Source organism: Chroicocephalus ridibundus, chromosome 1 (assembly GCF_963924245.1).
Source record: "Chroicocephalus ridibundus chromosome 1, bChrRid1.1, whole genome shotgun sequence".
NCBI classification, from domain to species: Eukaryota; Metazoa; Chordata; class Aves; order Charadriiformes; family Laridae; genus Chroicocephalus; species Chroicocephalus ridibundus.
In genome coordinates, this window is record NC_086284.1 from 60,047,963 (window position 1) to 60,066,293 (window position 18,331).

The 18,331-nt window shown below is 41.8% G+C and overlaps 1 protein-coding gene across 12 annotated transcripts in view; it reads left to right on the forward strand.

The window, feature by feature from the left end:
* The window catches only part of MBNL2 (muscleblind like splicing regulator 2), a 113,943-nt gene that overhangs the window by 83,090 nt on the left and 12,522 nt on the right, over positions 1-18,331 (forward strand). For 5 of the 12 annotated variants that reach the window (XM_063336539.1, XM_063336634.1, XM_063336564.1 and 2 more), the window contains 3 exons: positions 5,547-5,600; positions 6,288-6,441; positions 9,811-9,846. In XM_063336539.1, the coding sequence (XP_063192609.1) occupies positions 5,547-5,600; positions 6,288-6,441; positions 9,811-9,846 (244 nt within the window). Of the gene's footprint in view, positions 1-5,546; positions 5,601-6,287; positions 6,442-9,810; positions 9,847-11,284; positions 11,380-18,331 lie in introns of all 12 variants that reach the window. The other 7 variants (XM_063336573.1, XM_063336591.1, XM_063336607.1 and 4 more) reach the window with 7 other exon arrangements.

The following is an 18,331-nucleotide window of genomic DNA, read 5'->3' on the forward strand; positions in this document are numbered from 1 at the left end:
TTAATATTCTGTCTCTTATAGTTTCCCCAGTCTCTGTTTCAAACTGGGTGATTTTTAGTTAAACTTTCCTGTGCTTGCAGAAATTGAATACCATCTGGAAATTAAAGCAAAGGAGATTGTTTTTTTTATTCTAATTAGCTTCAATTGTGCAATATTTATTGCCCATTTAGAAAATGTAATATTTCTAGGCAACATACTAAAGAAGACAGGAGATAGATGAGGGGATTCATTTTTTTGGGCTTCAGTAATGGTTGGATATATAACCTGTGATTTTAAATAAGCCATAATTGGAATTACATTATCCTCAAAGCAAGACTAAGCATCTTTGGAAACACAGAATTGAAATGTTAGCATTCTAATGTCATGTGAGAAAAAGGCAGGGACCTGTAATTCAGGGTAGCTTTTTGCACAAAAATTTGTACGAAATATTTTAATGGCATACTTAGTCTACCAAACAGAAAACATGCTTTGCAATCCAGCTATTTTTTGTTTAATATAGATTTGAAACAATCAGACAGAGTGAATAAAAATCACTGGAATGGCAGTAACAACAAAAAAGTGGTAGAAAAGACACATGCCTGCAAGGCCACCCAAGAATGACCAAGAATACTTAGTTTGATCTAGAGAGCAAAAGTAAGGCAGAAATACAAATTCTTACCTATAGGGTTCATTTGCAGGTTGCTTCCGGGTTCAAATTGTGTCCAAGAGGTTTTCTTTCCTGGCTGGGGAGCTGTCTGCATTGCTCTGGTCCAGAGAGTGAGTGATCTTCTCGGTGAGCATTGTGGATAGGGTTACAGCGCTATAGGCAAAGCTTATAGAATTGTAGAATAGTTTTAAAGGCAGGGACCTTTAAAAGTCATCTAGTGCAACCCCTCTGCAATAAGTAGGGACATCTTCAACTAGATCAGGTTGCTCAGAGCCCCATCCAAACTGACCTTGAATGTTTCCAGGAATGAGGCATCTACCATCTCTCTGGGCAACCTGTGCCAGTGTCTCACCACCCTCATTGTAAAAAAATTCTTCCTTATATCTAGTCTGAATCTACCCTCTTTTAGTTTAAAACCATTCCTTCTCGTCCTATCGCAGCAGGCCCTGTTAAAAAGTTTGTCCCTATCTTTCTTAAGCTCCCTATAAGCTTGTAAGACCATTGAAGGTCAATGAATTCTTCAGTCTGGGACCTTGCAGAAAATGCCTTGTGTATTTTTCTGTACACTGAGGTTTAGGAATTTCTACTCAGGTATCTTAGGTGACCTCGTCATTTGAAGTAAAAAGGAAAGGGAAAGACACTCTGCAAGAGGCTGTAGATCATGTACAGCTTAAATGTGAAGTGCATTAGAAGGCAGCGTTATCTATCATTGCACTCAAGGAGCTCCAAATATTCATGTGGTGCATCAGGGAGTATAAAAAGTCACTGAAGAATGTACAGTCTAAATTAAAATGTGAACTCATTGTTGGTGTTGGAAGGGACCTCTGGAGGTCATCTAGTCCAACCCCCCTGCTCAAACAGGGTGAGCTAGAGCAGATTGCCCAGGACATGCCTAGCTGGCTTTTGAAAGTTCCCAAGGTTGGAGACTCTACGTTTCTTGACAACCTGCTCCATGGTTAAATAATGCTTACAGTAAAAACAGAGGGGAAAAATAACTACCAAAACCTACATTTAAATGGAATTTCTTGTATTTAAATTTGTTCCCATTGTATCTTGTCCTGTCACAGGGCACTACTGAGAAGAGTCTGGCTCCATCTTTACTCCCCCATCAGGTATGAATATACACTGGTGAGATTCCCCTTCTCTTCCCATCTTCTCTCTAGGCTGAACATTCGCAGTTCTCTCAGCCTTTTGTCATATGAGAGGTGCTCCAGTCCCTTAATCACCTTTGGGGCCCTTTACGGGACTGTTCTCTGGTACATACGTGTCTTTCTTCTACTGGGGCACCCAGACCTGGACATAGGGCTCCATATGCAGCCTCACCAGTGCTGAGTAGAAGGGAAGGATCACCTCCCTTGACCTGCTGGTGATGCCCTTCGTAATGAGGCCCAGGATGCTGTCAGCTGCCTTTGCTGTGAGGGTGCATTGCTGCCTCATGTTCAACTCGGTGTCCACCAGGACCTTAAGGGCCCTTTCTGCCAAGCTACTTTCCAGCTGGGTGGCTCCCAGCGTGTACTGCTGCCTGGGGTTGTTCCTCTCCAGGTACAGGGCTTGGTATTTCCCGTTGTTGAACTTAGTGAGGTTCCTCTGTGCCCATTTTCTCCAGCCTTTCCAGATACCTCTGAGTTGCAGCACAACTATCTTGTGTGTCAGCCTCCCAGTTTTACACCACTAGTTAGCGGCCTCCAGCTGGACTGTGTTGCTGAACACAACCCTTTGAGCCTGGCAGTTGAGCCAATTTTCAGTCCACCTCACTGTTTCCCATTTAGCCCGTACTAAAGAAGTTTGTCCATGAGAATTAAATGGGAGACAGTGTTGAAAATGTTTTTGAAGTCAAGAGAAACAGTATCTGTGGCTCTCCCCTCACCGACCAAGCCAGTCTCATTGTAGAAGGCTGTAAGGGTGGGTAAGCATAATTTCCCCTTCATAGATCTATGTTGACTACGCCCTATCACCTTCTTGGTTTTCGTATGCTTGGAGGTGTTTTTCAAGAGGACTTACTTGATCGCTTTCCCAGGGATTGAGGTGAGGCTGACCAAACTGTCATTCCTCAGACCTTCCTTCCTGTCCATTTTGAAGATCAGAGTGTCATTTACTTTCTTACAGTCTTTGCAAACTTCCCCCAGTCACAGTGACCTTTCAAAGATAATTAGTAGTGACCTTGCAGTGAAATTGGCCAGCTCCCTCAGCACCCATCAGTGCCTCTTGTCAGGTCCTATGGGCTTGTGTATCCAGTTTGTTTAAATGTTTCCTAGCTTGATGCTCCTCTGAGGGTAAATCTTCACTTCAGGCTTTGACACTGGTCTCCCCCTGGCCCAAAGGTCAGTCTCACCAGTAAAGGCTGAGATGGAGATGATGTTCAATACCTCAGACTTCTCTGTGTCCTGTGTCAGCAGATCGCCTGCCCCATTCAGCAGTGCCTGCATTTTCGCTAGTCTTCCTTTTGTTGCTGATATACTTGGAGAAGCTCTTCTTGTTGTCCTTCACATCCCTTGTCAGATTCAACTGCAGGTGGTCTTTGGCTCTCCTAACCCATCCTTGCATGCTCAGGCTGTGTCCCTATTCCTCTTGGCCCATCCGTCCCTGCTTCCACCTCTTGTGTGCTTCCCTTCTTGTGGTAGAGTTTAGTCAGGAGCTCCTTGCACATCCACGCAGGCCTCCGCTGTGTGGATCTTGCTCATTATAGCATACCAATATGACATAAGCAGACAAATACTATGCCTCAGTATGTTTGATCATTTTTATTATTATCTTTATTTCCTTTCCATAGCCTTTTCCTCTCCAATCTGTAGCTATTGATTTGTTTGGTTGTTAGTTATGTAGGAGATCAAATGTTGAGCAGGAGATAACCTGATGGAACAGAAAGAGACAAAGGAGGTTTTACTATTAGGTCAAAATGAAAGAAAAGATGAAGGCAGGAGAAAAAAATGGACAGTTGGTCTGAAAGCCTGAAAAGAGAGGGAATCTACATGGAAACAAGGTTGATGAGCAGGTGTAGAAACAGATCAAGTTAAAGCCTTCAGGCTGGGAAAACTCTGAGACTGAACTTGCTGTGGAAGATGAGAGGAAAGCCAGCAAAAAGCTTCAAAATAGGGAGGTAAGGTTAAGAGGAGCATGGAGATGAAGTGGAGAAAGGCAATCGTTAGCACAGAGATAATAAGTTAACAAGTGAGATCAGATAAGATCTGCATTTGGATAATAAAGGTAATTAACTGAAACGCTTTACTCTTAATGATGTTGTTTTGAATTTGTGTACTTCGTCATCCTCGGAATCATGAATTCAGTGGTAACACTTCCTCAGTGTAGACTTCCATCCATCCGTGGTGGATGCAGAGTGGGTCTGAGGCTGTGCCCTGTGCAAATGGAGTGATGTCCCCCATGGGGGTGCCCATGGCGGGTACCGCACGTCAGCTGCACAGCAACCTGCTTAGACACAAGAAGGCTCTCCAGATGCTCGCTTTGCACCAAGTGTTTCTTGGACCCAGACAGATGAGCAGATTCTGTAGATCAGGGTATGTAATCCAGAAATGTGCTGAAGGCGAGATGGGGAGGGCGTTGGGAAGCCTGATGCAACGTAGGTGCAACAGAGCCAGGAAGAAGGAATAGGCAAACTGAGGGCTCTCCTGCAAAATACCCTGTTGGCGCTGGTTAATCTTGTGACCATAAGCTGTTTGTAGGCATTTTGTGCCTTATCATCGTTTTTTTCCCCACTTTTGTTCCCTATTTCCACATACTGATCTCAAGATAGACATATTCTGTATATTCTAAAAAGAGCTAAATATCAGCCTGTGTTTAAAAAACAAAAGTAAAAATTCTGATTTCTCAGTAAATCTCCCTTTCCTTTCTAAAGGTTTATAAGAATTATTTACACTATAAAACTTGAAAGTAATATTTTGTATGAGAATATTTTTTTACAGAATGCCATCATATCAGCCATAAGTCTGATCTTATTATGGAAGTATACATAAATGTATATGCCTATGTACTATGCCTAAATATTTTCTTTTAAAAAAATTAGTAATACTGGAGTAGTATCATAAATCGTGCCTTAATGTTTGCTTATGAACTGAGAGCAGTATTTTCACTCCCTGCTCCTGAAGCTAGTACCGAATGTTGTAGCGAAATTTAGAAAATACGTTTTAAATTCTGAAAGACTTTTTTCCCTCTCAATGTAATGTGGTAAGTTACAAAGAAAAAAAAATCTACGAAAAATGACCCAGCTGTAGGGGCAAGCAAAAGGAATTAATGATAAGTTAGTGCAACTAGACATATTACTTACCCTGCTTTGAATTGGAAAAAGAGAACCTCTCCCGTTTTGAACCCCAAGTCTATTGAGTGATGGATTTCTCTTCATTAAAAGACCCTCACCTTGCAAGCACTGATATTAGTAGGGTTTGCAACGCATTACAACTTTCACTAGTGCTTTTCTATTTGAAAGTGTAGCCTTCCAAATTGATTTTTCTGCTTTAAAATGTGACTCAACTAACTTATCAGGAATTCTTATAGGCGTATCCTTAAATTCTTTCTGCATCTCTGTGAAGTGTTTATACGATGCTTAATAGTGTCTGCAAGCTGCTGTTTTACTCAACTTTCCTGAATTTCAAACATCTATATTTTACTCTCTTATATGCTTTTAACTAAGGTATAGTAGATGCATTTTTGCTTCGGTACTAATTCGAAATGTAATATCCATTTCTTTAGAAGACATTTTTGTTGTTGTGCATGCCTAGTGTTTTTTGTATGTTGTATATTGCATTCAGAATATTTTTTTCCTTCTCACCTATCCACAAATGCAATGCCGTTCCCATGATGCACCTCTGCTTGCTGTTTACCTGTATGTTAATTCGCTTGAATCCCATTGGCCCACTGCCATCATGTGCTCGCTGCCTGTTATTAAAAGACTCAGTCGACTGCCAAAGCAATGAAGCGACCTCTCGAAGCAACTGTAGACCTGGTACTTTGACCTTTCACCTTTTGCTTTGCATGTAGCTTTTTTTTGGGTTTTTTGGTTGGTTTTTTTTTTTGGTTTTTTGTTTTTGTTTTTCAGATGAAGCAACTAATGAAATTTGTATCGCTTTACTTTTGAACATCAACCGGAAATGATTTCACATACTCGTTAATTTACCGGAAACTCTATTTATCCATCTCATTCTCATACGTAATAAACGCAGACGATTTAGTTTGGTTCCTAACATGGTTTCATTTTTTTAAATATCCTCTCATGAAAAGTCGAATTGAGATAAAACTGCTTCTGTAATTGAAAACGCTTAATGTAATCCATTAATCTGTGTAATAATAGGAAATGATATTTAAATTTAAAAAAGAAAATACTTGGCAATGAAACACAAGTGGTTTTTTCTCCCTGTAATATTTGAAAACCTATGTAAAGGCAATGCCATTTTCGTTGCTTTAAAGGCCTTTCTTTTCAGTAGTTGTGCTGCTACAGTTTTAGGTTAATAGTACCATGCTTTTGCTATCAATAACAAAATTTCACTCATTTTACATTGCTGTGCTTTGAGTTAATGTGCATGGCGAGGCATCTTTAGCCGCTTTAAAAAACAATAAGTTTTTTGTATTTATGTATATGTTACGGACAGCGTCTTAAAAATGGCACCATTTTAACTAACTTCCTTATTTACAGGCCTTTCCTCCTGGTGTTCTTCACCCTTTACCAAAGAGACAAGCACTTGAAAAAAGCAATGGTGCCAGTGCCGTTTTCAATCCCAGTGTCTTGCACTATCAACAGGCTCTTGCCAATGCTCAGCTGCAGCAACACGCGGCGTTTATCCCAACAGGTATGTTGTACCCACGTTGAGCCAGTTTTGTGTGCCTTAGGTAGCAATTCCGTGTCAGGCTGTTGCACTTAACAGAAGGTTTGATTATGCCCTCCCTGCCCTACTTGAGGTGGAGTCTGCGCAGATGTTTACACGTTGTTTTAATTCCTTCTGCAAAGTGCGAGAATTCAAGCAGAAATTTCTACGCGCCATCAGGCTGCTTTTCACATTCATAGCCTCCTTCATCATTGGCCGCAGTTTGCCCCTTTTTTCCTACCTTAAATTGGCTGGATTTTGACTTTGATCTGCCAGCGCTCTCCTAGGAGACGAGAAGGCAAAGTTCCGCCACCACAAAATGCTGGGAAAAGCATCGCGCTTCAGAGGTGCCACGGGAAGCGTCCCGTGGCCCAGGCGCATCCTCCTGCTCCCTGGGGGCGGCGGGGGGGCTGTTTTGCAGCCTTGGGGGATTGCCCCAGCCACGCACGAGCGGGGCGAGAAGGGGAGAACCGGCCATATCCTTCCAGCCGATAACCTGCGTGGAAGCACTGGCAAAACACATGGCTCCCCGCAGCTGCGCTAAGGGGCTTCCAGGCATCAGATAACTTTTTCGTGGTTTTCATTTTGGAGTGCCACCAGAACTTTTCCTAGCATTTGTGGCTAATAGCTGGGGTTACGGTTCTTCACAGGGGGTGACCTGAAGATGGGTGAGGGTAATTTGCATTTCAGTGCTCGGAACTCTGTAAAAATCAGAGCAGTCGGAGGTGGCTTGAACTGCACCGTGGCTGGGGGCAGGGCTTCTCTTTAACACTGCGAAAGGAAGAGTGTGCTAGGTGCTCACGTAAACAATAAGCAACATAACCCTCTAAATTACGTCAGTCACCCCCCCACTCCAAACTTCCCAAAGGTAAATATCCTGCCTAATGAATTCTGTGGTTTCATTTGTAATTAACAAATTACGTATTTTAGTCTCAGAATGTTATCGAGCGTGAACTTCCAGAATCGTTTAAAACTACGTGTTTGCAAATGCACTTGACATTTCAGCGATGTTATTTTAGTTTATAGAAATAATGTCGGTTAAACAAGGAATAAAACGCAACACACGATCGTTTCCCGATCTATCAGCATTCCCATATGTTTTTAAAGATGAAAACAAACACAGATGGCTTTGACTCGATGGAATTTTGCTATAAGGCCTGAGTAACAACCTTGGAGCCTGCCCCTGTATTTATAATAGTAAGTTATAGTGTGCCGTATTTTTAGCATGTTGGTGCACCAGAATATCTGTGGCAGAAAACATACTGTCATTTACGGGAGTGTTTGAAAAAAATAAATAAATTGTGAGACTGCCTATTTGGACATGAATGGAAGACCGCCCTGTGCTTACAAATATACAGAAGTTTCCACAAATTTATTTTACATTATAAACCTGAGAATTTGCAGTATGATATGCATTATTCCTTCTCTTAAGCACTCCCTTTCAGGGCTTATCGCTATTATTTGCAATTGCCAAGGATTTTAAATTAACTATGGAAAATACAGTAGTTTAAACCTTTTTCAGTGAAATAGCATTTGGATATTTTCCAGACTTTTGGAGTGCTCATGCTTCCTTAAGTAGCTCATTCTTTGTGCTTTTTATTGTCCATCCCTCTTTCCAGCTAATGGTTGCAATTATAGTTCTATCTTACAAATTTCTGATGGTAGGAAGGGTGGATCTTGGAACCAAACCTCAAGGGCCAGGTTATTGTCAAGCCCCAAAACAAGTGCACAAAAAAAGAAAAAACAGGGGGAAAACGTAGCAGATGGAGCCCGAGCCCGGAGTAGAAAACCTTTCTCATGGTGGTGATCTCCTGCTCTTTACGAACACCATCAGCACCTAGAAAGGATGTTAGAGAGAGGAGTGGGTTTTGGGAGAAGGTTAGGAGAGGGAGACCCCCTCTAGATGAGTGGGTGCCATGAGATTTTCGTTAAAGATGCTACGTCTGATATTCCCACGTTTTCTGGGAAGGTTGGATTCGGTGGGTGTAAGGACTGTCATGCCACCCAGGTCTAAGGAGCAATGCACGACATCAGCTGTTGGAATTTAAATGATTATGTGATATTTTCTGAATTGGTATAATTTTCAAATGTGTTCCTTGTGCGTGTGTGTGTGTGTGTCTGTTAAGTTAAATTTTAAGACAAGTTTTGCTGCTGGAATATATATAAAACTTAATTGTTTTATATAACTTCTCTGCTTTCTTAACCACTCGCTCCCCTAATAAAAAGTGTGGGGCTTGACTTAGCATGGCTTACCTCCAAAGTTCTGCACTTTGTTTGTTTTACATCAGTTTGATTGCTTTGTCACCTTCTCCTTATTGTTTGGTGAATGATCTTAAAAACAACAGATCTTTTCTCTCTTCCCATTGCTGTTTGTTAGTGTTTCTGTAGCCTCCAGAGGAGGAACTTTGTGTATTCTCCGGGGACTGTTCTTGGGTAAGGTCATTCATAGTTACACTGCTGCTGCGATGGTCCGATAAGGGGCTGCAGTAGTAATTAAGCAGGAATATGGGAAGCATATTTGACTTTTTATCAAATATGCCAGTATGTGGGACTAGCCTCCTTACCTGCTCCCCTTCACCGGCTTGCTAAATGCACTGTATTGAAAATACACTGGTTTTTTGATTTTTTTTTTTGTTTTTTTTTTTCATCTGGTCTTCCCAGAAAGGTTAAAGGTGGACTAGGCACCAAAACTAAAACACGTGGCAGGCAAGCAGTCCTTCCAGAGCATCTCTGAGGTGCGATGGGAACCTCTTGCTGGAACTTTGAGGAGTTTAGCTTGGGGAATTGTCACAGTAGTGTTTTCTTTGGCCAGAAGCACCTCTCCACCTCAGGTGTTGTGTTAAGAACAAGTACATTAAATTTGGCAAAGCCCCCGCAGAACAATGTCGGCTAATTCCATTTTAACTTCTTTCTCTGCTGCGCATCAAAAAGTTGGTGAATGTTGCTCTGCGCAACATTGAGCTGTCTGAATTATGCAACGAGTTCTAAAATTCCCATACAATGTGATATTTAACCAAAGATGTGCGATATTTAACCAAAGATGTTTCTATAAACAAAACCCCATTGCTGCAAAAGTACTAAGTGAAAGAAGTACTAAATAAAAAGGTTTATGAAGTATCTCGTATATACACAGAAACATGCCAAAAGTCGCACAGTATACTCAGGTAGGAGTTTAGTGAGAACATAATCACCTTTTTTGTATTAAAGCAAAACTATGAATGACCTTACGGTTTCATTTAACTAACTTACTTCTCTGTGGTTATGCTTGAATCTCACTTTGAATGTTAACTCTAAACGGCTAACCTGTTTCTTCCCTTTATCCACTTTTTTCACCTATCATTGCATGACACGCAGGGTCAGTTTTGTGCATGACACCCGCTACCAGTATTGGTAGGTTCCAAATTTCTTTATTGATCTCTTTTTATACTGTTTATGATGTGTATTCACTTGTTTCAAAAATCCTAGGCAAGATTTAGACACTGACTAGAATTAAAGGTTCGCGTGTCCTTCTTTCTGGTTGACTTTGCAGAGTGTTTAGGTTTGTAGATGAAAGCTGCAGTTTAGATGTGATATCACCTGCTATAACAACTACACTGCAAAAGCATAATACCATGAATTCCAGTCTGCTTTTCAGTTTTCAAAGTTTTATTTCTCTTTATATTTTATATTGTCTAGTACTATAAAATCATAAAATACTGGAAAAAGCCAGCAAATTTCATCAGTGTTTTAAAGTTTCATAGTGGTGTGCCTATTTCTCCTTTTTGCTGTGTGTTAGAAAGTTTTATCAGCGTTTCCCAGAAATGCCTACTTTGATCCACAGAGGTTCTGTTGAAACCCGTGATCTGAATCTCGCTCCTCCTTTAAATATATTTGCAGCTTGGAATTAACATTTTGGGCGTGCAAAATGGAAACCCAATGCAACAGCCTCTAAGACAGAAAAGTAATCTGTCTTCTATTCTGTAGTCCTATCCCAGTGATTTTTTTTTAATTTTTTTTTTTTTTGTGGGACTACTGAGATAAGCAGTTAAAATTTCAAGCCTTTAAAACACCAGGTTAATAATTCTCCCATGAAGATGCTGATTAAAATTCATTCTTCAAATGAGCAAAAGCAGCGACTTTCACAAAATCGACCTGGCTTTTTTAGATCAAACAAAGCAGTATTTAAATCAGGAAAATTATTACCATCCTTCTCCTGATTTTTGCCTCAAAGCAGATGGTAATTTAACTCTGATAAAATCTAACGGTTATGCAGTGCTAGTAGAAAAAATGCCTAAATTGGATTATAAAGGAAGACAGTGAGTATCTGGCTTGCTTCAAAATGAAGATACGTGAAAATAATTCATTTTTAGTTGTGTTTAAAAATTAACATAAACATTTATCAGTTTCCTTCCCAGTACAAACCACTGTATTTTTTTTTTTTCTAGTAGAATTTAATTTCAGAGTGCTTTATATCGATACTGGGGGAAAACAAATTGCCCATGTAGCAATTCTCAGGTAGCGGGCCATTTCGGTAGAGACCTCGTTTGCACAAGTAATCCTCTTCTTAGACGTAACGCCTGTGTTTTTAGTGGTCCTTACTCTTTTTTTCTGGGAATCGCCGATTGTGTTGACAACCTTCCTTTAATTGTACTTGTAATAAGCTATTTTCCCTTTTTTTTTATTTCTCCGCCACGCTTTCTCGCTTTGCACTGTGATTGCATGCCATCTGCCGGTTTAACCCATGACGATGGCTTGCCGCTCTTGATATTCACCATGCCAAAAATACCACTTCTCTTACCATAATGCTGCACCCTCCTGTTCATTGCTTCCATGGTTCCCCTCCTGAAAGTACCCATGATGCACAACGCTACGGCCGCCACTGTCTCTGCAGCAACAACTCCTGCAACAAGTGTTCCCTTCGCCGCAACAGCCACAGCAAATCAGGTTTGCTCCTTTTAAAGCTTTCTTTCACAAGATCCCGAACTCTAAATGAGTGCTGAGATTTTTATTTTAATTTTTTTTTTTTAACAAAAAAAATTCTCCCGGAGAATTTTTTTTTTTTTCTGTGTTTACCCCATCAAATTTTACTTTTATTTTTAAGTCGTTTATAGCAAGTGTTTGTGGGACAGGTTGCACTTATTTAGAGTTAACATTTGTTGCAAATAATGATGTAGCTGTGTTTTGTGTTGCGATGTTTGTACCTAATTACTGTGTAATTAACCCAGCTGGAGTTAGAATCACTGTAGTACTGGACTACTTACAAAAGTCTGTTATTAACTCCTAAGTTCAAAAGGAAGATCACCACAGGTTTCAAACGTTCAGGTGTGTTAATGTAGCATTCTCCACGCGGTGTGTGGAAGTGACTAATTGGTAAGCATGGAAGCTGTCTAAAATCACAAGCTGGACAGGGCATCTGAAAAAGAAAACCGAGAGGAACAAAACGGAATGTTTTCTGTAAACGCTAGTGATTAAAACAGCACTCGAGATATTTATGACTCTGCCTGCTTTATGCTTGAAAGTGTATCTTTAACCTGGGAATTATGTTTCCCTAAGGAAGGACGTTGTTACAAAGAACCCCCAGGGTTATTGGCAGAGGCAGGCTAGGAAAGATGATCCTTTTCTTCTGCGGTTTGTTATGTTAATGGCAGTTTTCATTTTGGTAGGGTTCCCCCCTCCTCCTGTAGGACCTGATTCCCAGGAAAGACCGTATCTATTGCAGCTCAAAGCGTGTAGCTTTGACTCCTCCGTTGAGGCTGTAGAAATTCCCACCCGGAGAGGGGTTTGCACAGCAGTTGGGTCGCTCTGGCTTTTCTGTTGCTTTGGGACCATGCTCCGGCGCTTCCACCCGAGAGCTGTTTTCCCTCAGCTTTTGAGAGGTCAAACTGAGGAGGAAGCAAGCCGATTTGCTGACCAAGAGAAAGCAGAGGGGTATATGTCCCCAGCACCTTTCCTTGTGTTGCTCCTGGCCAGACCGAGTAGAAACGCTCGCCCATTGATTCATCCCTCTCCACCTCCCAAGGAATTCCAAAGAAATCAGTGAAAATGTTTTGCTTAATAATGTTACACCAGCAGATTTATTTTTTTTTTTTTACTGTCGGTCACAAAACTATTTTAAGTATCCCATGGAAAAATGGAAGTTGCTGCAAGAGTTTATTTATAATAATTTAGAAAAAATATACTACCTCTGAAATACACCCTACTTTCTTAAAGAAACACAAACCAGTTTGTTTTATCTATTTTTATTTCTTTTTAAAGGCTGCTTTGCCAGCATTGTGGTGTTTGTGCTTCTAGCATTTTCATCAAAAGGGGGTTGTCGTTTTGCGCGTTCTTTTCTGCGAGCTAGCTTGTTTTAATGACAAACTGCTTGGGACAAGGAGGAAAGTGCAGCGGGCGAATGGTGCCTTTCGCTGTTCCTTCCCACAACAGCGTCTGCAGGCAGAAAATTGTTGGGCGGTATCCAGTGTAGTTTTGTGATCCCACAGCGGTGACAGAGGGATTTCAAAGGTGCCAAGGGACTGTGAGTAAAGGGGGTGGTTTGGGGAGGGGGTCAGCTGGGGACCCTCTCCAGCACAGCAATGCCGCTGGGGCAGCTCTGCCACCCACGCTTCTGAGCGCCAGGGGGGCTGGCTGTGGCTGGAGTACAATAAATACATGTACGCCTACCAAAGGAGTCTTTTTTCTTAAGCAGTTGGGTTTTTTTTCTTTTCGTGAATGGGAACAGTTTCACACGAGTAACTAGTGTCACTGGGGAGACATAGGTGTGCCTTAGTGCACTTTCTCATGTAGCAGGCTAGCAGGCAGAGCCCCTCCTTTCCCAGCGCAGATTTTGTTTGCATTGGAGGATTAGAGTATTTTAAATTTAACAGGAGGTGTAAAAAGTGTCTATCTATATTTATTTAGTTGCATATATTGGGGTGTGTGTGTACATATATAACTCCATGCTGAAATTAAAGGATGGTTTAACACGGGGATGGGTTCCCACTTGTTTAACTTCAGCCATTTGGAAGTTCGGCATCCAGTTCATCTGCTTTTCTAGAAGTCGGTGTTAGGGTGAGGTGAATTGCCCTGGAGGGTCCTGCCTCTTTCTCTTGCCTGTGGAAGGAGCGTAGGTGTGTAACCAAAGCTCTGCACCACTGCTTGTGGAGATGAGTCCCACCCCAGCAGCTTTTCTTGTTGGCTTCTGTAGCGTGTGCCATCGCTGTCTTTTTTTTCTTCTCGCTTCTGTCTTTGTTTTAGTCATTACGAGTCTTTAAAAGCTACTGTAAAAAAACCTGCATATTTGAAAGTAGGGAAAGTAGTAGTAGTTACTTCGTCTTTATAAGAGGCAAATCTCCAAGTTTGCTCTTTATTTACAATCTCCCAAGAGTCAGAGACTAAGCTACAACACTGGGAAAGGCCCCATAGTAACTCTGTGTTCCTAACTCTCAATATTTCTCTAGCCCAAGAAACACAAAAGGAGCCGGTAATTAACTTGGGTTAAGACTTTGTTCATGGTCATAACATCCTTAGTTTGTGTCCCCTTGTATGGATTTAAACTCCTCTGTATATTTCAGAAAAGGACTTTGTCCTGGTTTGAGGTAAAACAGAACCAACTTAATTTCCATCTAGATAAAATTTCCTTTCCTGGTCTGTGCCACGCTGCTTTACATATCTGTGGGGTACGGTTTCCTTTTCCCAGTGTCTCTACTGCACTTTTTAAATCAACCTGCAGCCTTCAGCCCATCCCATTTCAGCTCCCACAGCTTCTCACAATGCCTGGTGTGAAAAGAAAGTTGTAGCAGGTCTTAATCGTTTAGCTCAATGTCATTTGGCTTAGTATTCTGGCCTGGGGAAAGATTGCTGGGCTTCCTTGGGTTGAGTATGATGATCGCAGTGTCCTTGAAGCGCCAGTGGAAGGAAAAGTCAACATCCCAAAAGTTACGGAGTCTCAGCTGACAGCTAAAAAAGCCTAACAACTGTTGGGTCCAGTAAATTATTTAGTGTGTGCTGTCAGCTTGTATTTTGAAGAAAGGTGAACTGTCTCACATCTTCTGTCTGTGCTTTCTTTCTGAAAAATAACATGAGTAACAGCTCAAAATGTTGCCTGCGTTGACACACACACAGTCGGTCATGCTTTGCCAGCAACTCTTGCCGTTGTGTGTTCAATGTATGGCACGAGGCACGTGAGAAGATTATGTAGGTTTAAAGGCTATACCATAGTACATCCATGCAGGGCGATACTGTTTAAGAATATACAGAAAATTGGAAGTCTCTTGCTTTTCCTGACTTACAGAAGTTAGGTTTTAAAACCCAAATAATTTTCTTGCAGTGTACTTCAAGAGGGGAGGAGAATCGCTTTGGCTCAGTGCAATGAAATCAGGATGGAGCAAAAGTGCTTTAGCAAACCCCGTTTTACAAATCCTGATTAAAAACTGACTCACTTGATACAAGAGCTGGTGGTGTTGCTATTCACTGCGCGGGGACATCTTGTGAGGGGGTGTCCCTGCTTACTCTATCTGCCAGGCTGTGGTGAGAGGGGATGGAGTGGGGGACTTCAGCTTGGGATTTCCAGTGAAGGGCAGGTGGACTTCCAAAGGTACGTGAGGAGTCTGGGAGGATGACCCATCATAGATGAGAGGTCGACCCATCATAGATTAGAGGTCCTTCCCCTTTTCCTCTTCCCCCCTTCACAACTGCTCCAGCTGTTCCCACCAGAGTGGGGCTGGAAGCCGCAGCTGCCTAACCTTGCTTCAGCGTTAGATCCTTAACGAACTCACATTCGGTTGCTGTCTGTGGATGCTGACAACGTTTTCCTGCAGGATGGAACCAGCAAAGTTACAAAAAGTGTGAAGTGAAGGTGAGACGCAGTGTTATGGCCTGTATGTGGAGGGTTTGGTCCTAGCTCCCTCTAGTGCATGCGTGTGGGCAGAGGTATGTAAAATATCAGATTTAAAATATTAATACAGTACTTGTGTGTAAATATATACTTCGAAGATCTTTAACACAGATTTTAATTACTACTCCTGTAGCTGTGGACTAGCAGTACTCAAGGAAGCGAGGAAACTGTTAACCTGCTCAGCTTGGCTCACAGGTAGCCAAAAGATTTCACAGATGATGATCTATCCTGACATTATTTGAGAGAGGTGTTATTCTGAATTCTGGGACTGAATTTCAATTTTGAATAACGCCAACACCTGTTTTGGGGAGCTTTAAATTTCTGAGTAGAAAGCCTTGCTATTGCTTCATTTATGTGTATGCCTGGGTGAGTCCTACGAGGATTAAAAGGTTAGGACTCAGCCCAAAATTAGGACAGCTAAGTATTGGTGTCTGAGTTTGGGTGTCTACATGCAAGCTAGATGTTTAAGTGCCCATGGTAGACTGTGAAGGTTATTGGCACAGTAAAATAAAGTCTGGAGAACAGCCTGGCTCACCCTTCAAAAGTCACGCAGGGCTTGGTTCAGTTGCCTAAACATGTGTCTACTGATGTTTACGATTGTCCTAAGATAACCTTGGATGTCTAGGTTATCCAAGACATTTTGACAAGCTTGGCAGGTGTAATTCAGGACCTACAGATGAATCTGCAGGCTTCTGAACTGGCAGCTGGACAACAGGCCAGGAGACCTTAGCCCAAATGGTACTAAAAGCCTGGTGAGCAAACGAGCTGAGCCTGCAGTGGGTGATCACATGAAGCGATCTCCGATCTCTGGGCTCCGCTGGCTTACTGACTAGGTTGTATCACCCTATTGCCTGTGACCGGGGGTTAGACACCAGCATTTCTGTGTCTCAAGCTGTGTCCTCAAGTTCTGTGGGTGCTTCCTTAGTTCTTTGTTATTACAGGGCAATTACCAAATTTCAAATTATTTTAAAGAAAAGAGTCTTGCTCACATCACTTCAGTACAGAACAGTACGTGGCTTTATTTTCTGTAGCAATGAAAATGGGCCAAGAACTGACAGTATAAAAATAGCATTACAGAGAATGCTGCTTAAAGATGTTATTTAGTGACAACATTATTCTCTTGGTTATGTGCCCTTTAACCAAGAAGGAAAAATTAAAAGGCAGATCCAGTAGAAAAATGAAATACTCACAGGCCGTGGCTGAAAAGAAATATAAGATCAACAGGCTGTCTCATGCTAAGGCTTGTGATTATCTAGCACAGCTGTTTTAAATTATGCATCAGCGTTCACACTAAATTAGGTGGCAATTATGCAGATATTAATTATGAAATCATTCAGTAGCCTTCAGTTTTGTCAAAATCTGTAGAAATACAATGAAGCGAAAATAAAAATAGTTACGTTACATTCAAGTGCCACAAACAAAAGGACAATTAAAATATTTGCCCCAGAATTCAAAAAGTAGTTAAGGCAGCATGAAATACAAACATGCCAAATGTTTAGTGGGGGTTTGAGACACTGTGCGCGGCGGCTCCCTCGGGAGGGAGCGGAGCCGGGACGTGCAGCAACAGAGCACGTCTCCTTGCCAAGGTGCCCACAAAGGCAGCCACCGCTCCCAGGGGAGGCAGATCCTGCTTGGACCGAAATGTCATGTGGCACCTACTCAAGCTAATTTCTCCTTCTGCGTAAAGCAGAAGCGCCAGTTCCTCCCTCTTGCAAATATTCTCTGGTGTCCCCAAAAAGGGCTTCCCCTCCAGTCTACCCATCTGACCCCAGGAAGCCTTCTGGCAGGGCAGAGGGCTGTCCTCAGCGCTGCTGACGAGGCTTTTTCTGTCTCATGTTCCCTTTCCTCCTTGTGGAAACCTGCTGGACTCGTAAACAGGGAGAAGAGAAGCAGCATACTGAGAAAATGAATTGGAAAATCTGGAAGGTAGTAGGAAATGGCCTTTTTGTTGGTTGAAAGCAAGCTTTTGAAAAGGGAGGTGGGAAGGGGAAACACATGTTATTTACATCTTTCATGCCAGTATAAAACAATGTTACAAATAAGAGCCTATGCAAATTTATTGTTTCTGATTCGAAAAGCTTTAATTGCAGTTTTTAAGGGAATGGGGGAACTGGTAGGAAAGCAATTCTGCCGTGAATAATAAGTATCTAAACATCTTTTGTCTTTTTTTAACTGAGAGTTTTGGTCTAAAAATTCCATAAAGTCCCAAGTTAAATACTCCCATAGAAAATTCTGTTCTAACAACAGAAAGGGCAATTTGAATCTGACCTGAAAAAGTCCAAAAAAGGAGGAACAGATTCCTTTCTCAGACACATTGTCAGGATGCTTGCAGGGAGTGAGCCCTGGGCAGAACGCTCTTGAGCATCTGGCAAGCCCACATATGGTGCCAGGCTGCTCCACGTAGAGGTACCGGCAATCCTTGGCATCTGAGATGCAGGACTGGACATCTCACCTTGTACCTGCACCAGGCTGGAAAAGTGAACCTAGGCGATCCTTGATCACGAAGAGTCATTTCTCTAGAGGAGGTATTTGAATAGCAATGGCTTGTCATGGTAGGAAAGGTGAACTTAAACAGCTTGCTGCCTCTTTCATGCAGGACACCCGAGAATCAGAAGCCTCAATTCAATCAAGTTACCTGTTCCGAATACACTGAGTTACAGTGTAAGTAGCTGTAACTTTCAGAATTAACAGTTTGCAGATTCAGGAAGTGAGAGTTTCCCATCTTAAAGCCCACAACAAATTTCAAGCAGTGTCAAGAAAAGCCCCTTTGAATTGCTTTGAAACAACTGACATAACAAAATACATGGCAAAACTTTGTTTTCTTAAACTGTAAGGCAGCGAAGAAGCAAAGCCAAACGATTACCCTGGAAAATGTAAAGGAACTCTATTTTGAAGTCTCATGCAAACTTTAACCAAGCCTTTGTTTTACTTTTTGTAACATTTTTTGCTCGCTTAAGATAGAGTGTTGTTTCTGTGTAGATGAGGAAGACTTCTGTCTGGCGTGCATGCAGAGTTTTAGAT